The 10,631-nt window shown below is 42.5% G+C and overlaps 1 protein-coding gene across 5 annotated transcripts in view; it reads right to left on the reverse strand.

Annotated features, from left to right (window-relative positions):
* The window catches only part of WDR61 (WD repeat domain 61), a 33,664-nt gene that overhangs the window by 13,320 nt on the left and 9,713 nt on the right, over window positions 1-10,631 (reverse strand). For all 5 annotated transcript variants that reach the window (XM_027840740.1, XM_027840739.1, XM_027840737.1 and 2 more), the window contains 4 exons: window positions 10,489-10,582; window positions 9,989-10,082; window positions 2,334-2,426; window positions 1,644-1,722 (listed from right to left, as the gene is read on the reverse strand). In XM_027840740.1, the coding sequence (XP_027696541.1) occupies window positions 1,644-1,722; window positions 2,334-2,426; window positions 9,989-10,082; window positions 10,489-10,582 (360 nt within the window). The remainder of the gene's footprint in view (window positions 1-1,643; window positions 1,723-2,333; window positions 2,427-9,988; window positions 10,083-10,488; window positions 10,583-10,631) is intronic.

Here is a 10,631-nt window from a genome sequence, read left to right on the forward strand (position 1 = left end):
CTTTAAAGATGGTCAAGGAATCCGTCTTGCCTACTAAGAAAGTCCAAACTCTTCAGCCTTCAGTGCTCTGGCCTGTTTTCTGCATTTCCTACCACTCTCACACACTCTGCAGGCACACTGCCCTGAGCTGCAGTTTCCTACACTCTTTCCGTAATTTCCTGCCTCTCTCCCTTTGCTCCCATGGTCCTGACGCTCGGGATGCCCTTCTTGTTCCCATCTTTGCCTGCTGAAATCCCGACCCTTCAAGGCCCCCCTCCAGTGATGATGTTGGTCCTGTCCATCCTCTCTCCCTACTTCTCCTCCAACTCCCCCCCCCAACCAATGTCATTTCTCTGAATCCTCACAGCACTCTGTATATTTGTCTTATGGGATTAACCACATTCTGACATATTTACACGTTTTACATACATTCTTTCACTTTTGCCTCATAATAACCCAGAGAAGCGACACTTCATTTCAGAGATGAGGAGGTGGAAGCCCTAAGAGTTACATGGCTCGCCTACAGTCCCTTAGTAGGTAAGGAGACATGGCTTCCCAACAGGGCCCTCCTAACTCCAGGTCTGGCACTCTAGATATTCTGGCCCATTAACCATTTCAGGAAGATCCTTATCTATTAGACCCTCCATTCTATAAGGGTAGGCACCATTTCTTTATTCCTGTATCTCCCCTACAGTGAACTATAACCTGAACATAATGAATGGCACATAGATTCTCCATCCTTTGAAGTACAAAATTTTCCTAGGCCACTCTAACTGAACAGGGGCCAAAGCTGGTAGAATCGCCTCAAAAATTCATCTTAAGGTTTGCAGCCCAATTCTATTTCATAAACACTTATTAAGCACATGCTCACTGCGTAAGGTGCAGCTTACTAAATAATAGGGGATGAGACACATTACAGAAATAAGCATAAAAGAAAACCAAAGTGGAGGAACAAAAGTCAGGCCGACCAGTGCTCCTGAAGGAGAGCTTGGGGAAGGAAAGGATTTCTGAGAGGGGGAAGGAAAGACAGCGTAGCGGTTTCATGGAAGAGGGGACATTTCCACTGAGTCTCAAAGGACAGGAAAAATGCTACTGGACAGGGAACTCTGGAGAAAGGGAAGGAAGACCATCATAAAAGCATCCACGCACTAAACACAAAGAGCTTGTCTGAGGAAACACGCCGTATTCCAGTTTGACTGGAGTGTAATGTACATGGAAGGAAGCAGTGAGATCTGTGGTGACAAGTGCCAGAGTGTGGCCATTCTGAGCTTGGACTTTACACAAGACAGTGCTACTGAGGATTTGTGAGCAGACGATATGGTCAGATGTGAATTAGAAAGACAACTGTTGGGATACTATGCTAAAGATGGCTTAGAGAGGGGACAGGCTAGGGGCTTTTGAAATGGTCTAGACAATCAGGGACAAAGGCCCAGACAAGGGTGGTAGCAGTGGAAATAAAGAGGAGCCAGATGAAGGACCTATGGAAATGCTACTGAGAAGATGTGGCTGTTTGATCTGCTGCCTCATGATCAAAAAGAATAGACGAGACTGAGTCAGGTCAATTCAAATGGCCAGCTGGTAAGGCCAAAGTACTGTGAAGTCCTTATGGCTCCAAAGGCTCACAGGCACATGAAATCTCAAGACTCAAGGGAAGTGTACAATACCTGGTCCTGGTGGTCAAAAAATGTGTGGACACAAGTTCTTGTTCCGGCATCCCAAACTTTGACGCTTTTGTCTGATGAACTAGAAAACATTAAAGTGAAACCAGTGAGGTACCTTCCACTTCAGGAAGAAAGCAATTTAAAATACTGAGCCAAGAAGGCTGACATTTAGCAACAAGATCACTGAATTCTGAGACCGAGATGGCCCAAGAGGGTTCAACTTGCTCTACACAAACACGTGAAGTGAAGCTGAAGAGAAACTGGAGACAATCATCCCTCGCACAGAAGAACCCAGGAGATGATCTTTGTCAACATCATTAACACAACGTTACACAATAAAATACTGCCCCTCATAAGGAAGAAGAATCCCAAGAATCATTTACAGAAATGTACATGGAGATCCTGAGTCGCCTTCACTTTGAGGAAGGACTAAGAACCCCGAGAGGCAGCTAGGTGGTGCCAGAGTGCGCAGAGCACTGGGCCTGCACTCAGAACACCAGAGTTCAAATTACTAGCTGTGGGACCCTGGGCAAGTCACCTAACAACTGTTTGCCTCAGTTTCCTCAACTGTAAAATGAACTGGAGAAGGAGATGTCAGACCATTTCAGTTTCTTCGTCAAGAAAACCTCAAATGGGGCCATGAAAAATCATACACGACTGAAAATAAGTAAAACTAAAAAGAATTCTTAGTACCTGGATACAAAATGAATATCATCCGGACAAAATGCAACATTTAACACCCAGGATGCGTGGCCACTTAGCGTACCAGCCAAATTTGCATGTTGTCTGTTAAAAGAAAAACAGATTTAAAGCAAAGGAAAATACATTTCAAGTAAAGAATGTAAGTATAACAATTTCAATTGACTGATCAGCCTAACAGCCTCAGGAAGATTTTGGAAACTACCCAGATTGCACTTTTCTATAAAAATATTACACTATTGCAGAAAAAAATTAAGTTAAATTTTTGCAAGCCCACAACACAGAGAATTCTCTCTGATTAAACAGAGAATCAGTGCAGTGGAATGGAATCAGGTCAGAAGCACCAGAGTTCACATACTAGGTTGACTACAGCAATGTGATCATGGTTGGCCCAAAGTCCAGAAGAACTTCAGACCCACATTCACTGTTCGGTCATTGTGGGGCTCTGCTTTCTTCTTTTCATGACCATGGAGCAACCTTTGACCAACAACCTCTACTTCTGTGACACCTCTCGTGTTCTCCCATACTCATCAAATATCACATCTGCACCTCTTTGGGCATCAGTTTTCTAATTGGTTGAATGATACTAGCTCTATATACTTCACAGGGCTGGTTTAGGGATCAGATAGAATAACGCCTGTGTACTATGTTTCAGAAACCCTCCTCAGATGCCTCATGTTAGTGTGATGGTAACCGTTGGTTCCTGAGGGCAGCCAGCTCTAGCAGGTTCTACCAAGCTGGGAGGGCTTCAAATACAGTCCTGCTAACAGACTGTATCTGCTGTCCAAGAACCACCCTACCTAAGTGTGGTGAAACTCCTCCTCACAGGGACATTGGGGACCATGTGGGGAATTCCTTGGTGCCACCACAATCCATGAGGCCTTTGGTCTCATGCAGGTCCCTTCTGCCTCTAGAATAACAGTGGCAGCACAGCAGAAAACAAGGCAGAGCTGGGAATCACTGCTTCTGGATCGTCTACTAACATTAATTGATGGCAATCTCAACGTGAAATCTCTGTGTCCAAAATGTATGACACAATACTAAGGGAAATTAACCATATTAATAATGACAGTCTAATTATATAAAGTTAAATCAGAAAACACAAGGAAGTTGCAATACCCTGATGAACAGATAAAGGCACAGAGAAGTCAGCATTTCAAAGACAATACACAAAATTTACTGTAATACTTGATCCCCTTGTCTCACAATGCTCATAATAAGTAAAAACCAAAGATCAGCATGAAGATAAACACTCTTACAATGGTAACAATTCCTGTTGCAAGAAGTATAGAAATTTTACACAAAAATCAACAAACTTTTCCAAACCAGTGTAACAGATACACCAATTCCCAGTGATTTCAAAGCTAAAGGGGATATGCTGAGAGGCTAGTGAAAAAATATTCTGGAAAAGATAGTTCAAGATTAAAAAATGAAAGAAAATGAACATTTATGGACTATTCAGAAGTCTCAAGAACATGTGACTAAATTTTCTCCAAGAGAGTCAGTAGGCACTAGAGGTAAGCACTGAATACATGAAAAAAGAAAAAGAAAGCGAATACATCTTAGCAGATATGACTGTTTACTGGTGTGAGAATAATTTCAAGATCAGTTTGTGAGCACTCAGACCATTCACTCAAGAGCAAAGGTCAAAAATCACTGCCTAGTGAGAAGAAAAAATATAGTGGAGTCAAGAGGACCCTCTGCAATCACAACAGCTCCAATCTTATCTATTAAAACAAAATGGATAAGAGACGTTGATAGGCACAATCACCATTTTCTATAGAAGTTTAACTTATGTAAAGCAATTCCCACAATGAGGAAGCCAAAAGAGTCTAGAAACCTTTTTAACCAAAAAACACTTGATTTCCTTGCTAAGTGGAGAAAGGTGGTGATCACTGGCTTAAAATATAACCTCCCTCACAATGGTAAGAGGATGATGATGTGAGAAGATTATAAATAGTATTGGTCCTCAAACAGCAAAGGGTAGGGAAAGGAGAAGGCCTCAACTAAGCCAGGTCAGCCAAAGACCATTTATAGATAAAACTGGAAGGATGAAAAAGAGCCGAAAAAGGGCACAAGAGATCTGCCAGCACTGCTTACTATGACAAACTTTTTGTCACTGATGATACTAGAACCTCCATATCTGTACTCAAACACCTCACTGCCTAATATGCTCCAGAAGAGGAAGAAGAATCATACCACAGGAGATGGAGATGGGAAGAAGAGGTGGACCAGAACAAATAAGACCAGAAAAAAAATCTGCGTTAGAGTTGACAAAATTTTGAGAACCCTGAGGGATTTTCAACATAGCCAAACGGAAACGGTATCCAAGAAGTAGGGAAAAAAACCAACAAATGGCATTATTAAAAAATGTACCTGAAAGAACATTAATAACTGCCGACCCATATTTATTTTCACACATCTCCAAGAACTTTATAAAAATATATGCATTATATGTGTGCGTGTGTGTGTGTGTGTGTGTGTGTATATACACGTAGCATGTATATAGTCTAAATATGTAGGACCTATCTATATATCAAAGTTACCCTTGATGAAAATGAGAAAGGAAGTGGTCTTTCACAAATGATTTTTGACAGTAGACACCATAAGAGTCATACAAATGGCTAAAAGTTATAGCGAATACATGATCCCACTGTGTTTACTGATTATAGAAAGCATTTGACTTGGCAGAACAAAAAAATAGGCTTGTAGACATCTCCAAAAAGTTATCGCCCATGAAGATAATAAAATCATGAGACTCCCTGAAACCAAGCACCAAAAAGATAATTCTGTTCAATAATCTTGACAATAAATATCAAGTGAGAAATAAAACAAAGATCTCTCTACGATCACTGATGGTGTTCTTCATGTTCATGGAGGATGTGGAAGAAGGATTTCCTAGAGATCTGAAGTTCTTAATCTTGATTCTAGAATAGATTTCAGGGGTGTCAAGTGAATTTGGATGAGAAAAAAAAAACTATATCCTTATTTTCACTAACCTCTAACCAAAATTTAACATTTCTTTCAATTATGAATTTTAAAATTTAAAGTTATTCTGAGAAGGGGGTCCATAGGCTTCACCAGCCTGCCCAAGGGGATTTGTAGCACTAACAGATGAAGGGCTCCTCTCTCCACGGTGAGATTCTCCAGCTGCTCCTGTTCATATATGACACTGTGCTATAATTACATCAAGGCCCAGAATCTTAGAGGGCCTCCTCAGGGAGATCCAGAGAGATTCAAAAGAGACACAGCTAACAATCTACACAGGGAAAACCAAAGGTGTGCAGTCACTAAATTGCACACCATGTTTATTGATTCTAGCTGATCCTTGACAATTAGATACTACTCAGGGATAATTCCTAACCAAATAAGGAGCAAGGGAGATCATAAAACATTGAAATAGAATTAGAAGTGGGAAAATGTTTGCATCAAATATCACCAATATAAATCTAACATCCAAATTAACAAAACATAAACCACAAAATACATTTCCCAAGTAGTCAGAAGATATGAATGAACATTCTTCTTAAAAGATTTTCAAATTAATAAATGTCCACATGGAAGCCTACTCCAAAAATCACTAAATATTAAGCAAAATCTAAGTTAAAATAACTCTGAGGTTTCAGCGTGCTGCGTGCAAACTGGTGTAGATGAACAAAAGATGGAGACAGTGTGTGCTAGAGGGGCCTTGGAAGCTGGCCTCACTCTAGCAGGGATGAGCTATGATGCGGTGCAACCATTCTATAGTGCAAGTTGCCATGGCTCAACAAAGTGACTGAACTGCCCATAATCCTCTGACCCAGAATACTCACTTCCAGGTATCTACCCCAAGGAAATAAAAAACAGAAACAAAAGATTCAATATGTAACAAAATTGTCAGGGCAGTACTCTTTGTGGTAAAATAAATAAATAAGTAAAATAAAACTAGAAACAAAGTAAGCAACAACTTGGGTAATGGCTGAAAAAACCCCAGAACATGATGATTATAAAGGAATACTACTGTGCTGTAGAAAATGACAAATACAAGAATTTCAGAAGATTTATCTGACAAACACAGAAGAAAAAAAGGAGAACCAAGGGAATAAGAGCTGCAACTACACCAAGGTAAATGAAAAGAAAAGGAAGAGCGATGGGAAAACCAGGCTCCAGAGAAGAGACAATGAAACTCAGCTGGGACAGAGCTGGAATGGGGTTGGGGGGACACCACTAGGGAATACACGGGACACACAAGGCGTCTGCAGCAAATGCTTTTCTTAAACTGTTATCCTTTGTCGGGGGGTAGAGGGGGAGAAATAAAAGTTCAACCGAGAAGGAAAGGAAGCAGAAAATATCTACAATGTGAAAACTGTCTTTTAAGATCTATATTCTTCCAATGATGATCGCCGGCTATGAATCATGGAACACAGACTCCGAAGAATCAAAACTGAGAAATATCCAAAGGACAAGAATATGAGCAGGCTGTTGTAACATTACCAATGACTAGTGGCTAAGAAGCGCCATACAGACATCATTCAGGAAATGGATGGCTAGGGACGCCACGCAGAGAGACTGAGGGAAAACAGAGGGAGGGTTGTTCTGGGACCCACAGAACATTCAGGTCTCCAGTGTGTTAGGTTTGTCTATGAAGTGTTTGTGGAAGCACATGGACAAGAAACACATGGGGGGGGGGGGGGTGTGTGTGAGAAGAAGACATGAATGGAGTCTACTCTGCACTGCTGGAGAGAGTAGCCACATGAATCAGGCCACAAATCTACCAAAATACATAAAACCTGAGATGAAAATGTAAGCTTTTATTACATTAGAAGAGCAGATAGTGCTGAATTTGTAGTCAGAGAGAACTGAGTCCAACCCCCTGCTGACAATTACTCACTAGCTTGTTTGACCTCTATAAAATGGGAATAGCTGCTTGGGGCCTTTGTAAACAGTTAAAACACTATATAAATGTCAGTTATTATTATTATAAAACACTAGAGCTGGAAGCGACCTTCAAGGTGATCTGATCCCAATGAGAACTGTGCCAGTGAGAAAACCGAGGCCCAGGTAGGGCCTTGCCCCCAGCCAGCACTAAGTGAGCCAGGACTGGATTCTGGGGCTGGGGCCCTTTCCACTCTTCCCGGCCTGGTTCATGTTTGAATAAGGCACTGGCAAAAAACACTCTCTTCAATAGGGTAGAGGGACATTCTATTCAATCCTGAACAAGACAGGCTGAATGACTACTTTTACCATCACTGCTTTTTTAAAAATCAAAGAAAAGTAATCAGTGATGATAACAAGAGCACAAATATAAAACGTGAGCCAGTGAGCACCTTATCAATGAGTTCCAACTCTCTTTTCTGGTTAGACAACAGAACATTCACTCACTCATTCATTTATGAAATACCCACTATGTGCAAAGCACCAGGCTTATGCTGGGGATAAAGGAAAGGCCATGACATGTATCATCCTGTTCAAGGAGCTTTTAATCAAATCAGGGAAGGAGGACAGGCAGGAAGCAAGCACGCGCACACACACACACAACTCTGAAACAAGATAAAGAAGATTAGCATATGATCAAGGGTGAAATGTGCCACGACAAAATGTCCAGACAAAAGATCAGGAAAAATGTGAGGAGAGAAAGAGCTCCCTTTGGCCAGAGTCGAGGAGGAGGCAGAGGGCACCAGCATAGATACTGTAGGCTGGGCCAGACTTGGCTGAAGCAGGACACTCACAAACCATCTAACAGTGAACCAAAGAAGCATACATAGCCAGAGCGTTAAATGCTGCTCAGCAAGGCTGCTTCCGCCCTTCTGTGGGGCCAGTTGTCCCCCCACTCCTGCCATGGTGATCCACGAGCATCAGGAAGGAGGAGCCTGGCAAGGACTTGGTCAGTGACTGGGTGGGGAAAAGTGATCCCTGGCATAGAACATGAGAGAAGAGATGACTCTGATGTAACCAGCCTCAAGGTCTAGAAGACTGCAGGACCACCACCAGAAACAGAAGTCTAGGGGGAAGGATGAGATCAGTTTCAGGCTTCCTGCCCTTAAGGCACCAACTGAATAACATGGGAAGGCCAGAAGTCCACACGCTTTAGAGCTGCAAGGGCTCTGGGGGACCATTTATTCCAACCTTCTCACACTGCAGCTAGAGGCAGTGTGGTGTGGTGTGGTATGGTGAAAAGGCCATCAGGGAGATCTGGGTTATCCTGCTGGCTCCGGAGCACATCACATTCCCTCCCTGGACCTCGGTTCCCTTAACTATCAAATAAAAAGATCTGCAGTCAGGTATTTCTGAAGTCCTTTCTAGCGACCCACCCCATGACTTCGTGGTAAACCGGACAAAACTTCTTGCCATCCACAAAGTGTCTGGAATGTTTGTGAAGAGCCAGTCAGAGACTTCTGTGCCAGCCAGGGTGTACAACACGAGTGCTGGGCTTCCTTCTCAGTCTGAGATTCTGGGACACTTTCAGGATGGGATGAGACACTCACCTACCAAGCCAAAAATCCTCAACTCTCTAGGCCATTCCTCAAAAGGAGAAAAAAAAGGTGGTTTTTGGAAATGGTTCTAACAGCAGAGGTAAGAACACTGAATTATCCTACTCTCTGTTACTGGCTAGCAAGGGATCCTTTGGGTCAAAGGTTCACATTTTGACCCTACATTCTCTTCATTTCAAAGTCTGATAAAACTCACCATTACCGATATGGGAATCATTATTGATTTACCTGTCTATTACCAACAAAGAAGAAAAATAAAAGCAATAATAAATATAAAGATTTGTAAAAATAAATCCATTTGAAGGCAGTTAAATGGCACAGTGAGTAGAACGCTGGACCTGGAGTGAGGAATGCCTGGGTTTAAATACAGCCACAGACACCTACTAGCTGTGTGACTCTAGGCAAGTCATTTAACCTGTCTGACTGAGTTTCCCCATCTGTAAAATGGAGATACTACCACCTATCTCTCCCAGGGTTGTTTTGAGGGCAAAATGATACATCATTTGTAAGAAACTCTGCAAACTCTAAAGAAACCTATAAATGCTAGCCATTATTAGTACTGCCTCATAAACCGGAGGAATGCAGTGCAAGATGAGTGTGAGCAGGCTGCCACAAATTACCAACAAGGAATTATGAAGGAGACCAGAGTAAAAGAGTTTTTAAAAAGAAATGTGTGAGTGAAAACGATGAGTTAGTCACATGGTGAGAGTGAGATTCAAACTAATGCTCAGCCGCTGTATCCCAATGGTATCTCTACTATGTTGGGAAAGAAGAGAAGGCCTCACTATTAGCGGATAACCTGGGTGAGAGTGCTGACGGCTATGGACAAGAACTGCACAAAATGGGCAGGTGTAGGTGGCTCATGAGCTGCATTATCAGAGGGAACAGCCACGTCAAGGAGATCACAGAGCCATTTGGATATTTAAGTAATAAGAATCAACCCTGCCACACAGCCTATCCCCAAAGTCTGAGGACAGGGGAAGTAAGTGGAGAAAACGGCATCCTGAGTCAAAAATTCAGAAGGTCATCCTGCTCAGACAACAATCCATGTGCTCCAACGTGGTCCAACGTACAAAGGGCTCTGCCCACAGAACTGATCCTGACAGTCTAAACCCTTGCTGACTGACCCAGGCATTGAATGTGTTCACCATAATGCTTTCATTGGAAACGACAACTTACACATCATAAATCTTAATGTAGCCATCATCTGAAGCCGTGACAAGTAGCTGAGAATCTGGGGAGAAGGTCAAAGAGCGGATGGGCATTGCATGGCCTGAAATTTAGAATAGATACTATTAATCTGGGGGAAGAAATTCCACTGACCTAGGCTCTGCTTCCTGAGAGGGTCCTCCTCAGCTGCCCTCTGGCCAATTCTGGCACTGCTCCCAGGGTCTCCCTGCAGTCCTCCAAAGTCCATGGGACACACAGAACCTTCTCACCCCAACCTGTTCTGCCTCAGTAGTTCTGTTCCACTCCTATTTGAGCACCACCATGTTTCAGCCAAGACAATCAGTGTTCAAACACACCATTCCATCAGGCTTCACCTGGAGATCACTGAAATCATCATCTCTTGAGTTTCCAAATACAAAACTCATTTGCCATTTAACAAAACTGTTATCTAAAGAGATGACTGGATCACTGACACAGCATGGCTTATGTATACGTGCAAAGACACATACCTTCAAGCGTATGGAGAAGTTTTCCAGTTGCAATATCAAAAATATTAATGATTCCATCTATGGCTCCACTGGCCAGATATTTCCCATCAGGACTCTGCAAGAGGGCAACGACATAGTAACAGCTGACATTAATAGAGTCCTGT

This window comes from Vombatus ursinus, unplaced genomic scaffold (genome assembly GCF_900497805.2).
Source record: "Vombatus ursinus unplaced genomic scaffold, bare-nosed wombat genome assembly UNPS02014847.1, whole genome shotgun sequence".
Taxonomy (NCBI): domain Eukaryota; kingdom Metazoa; phylum Chordata; class Mammalia; order Diprotodontia; family Vombatidae; genus Vombatus; species Vombatus ursinus.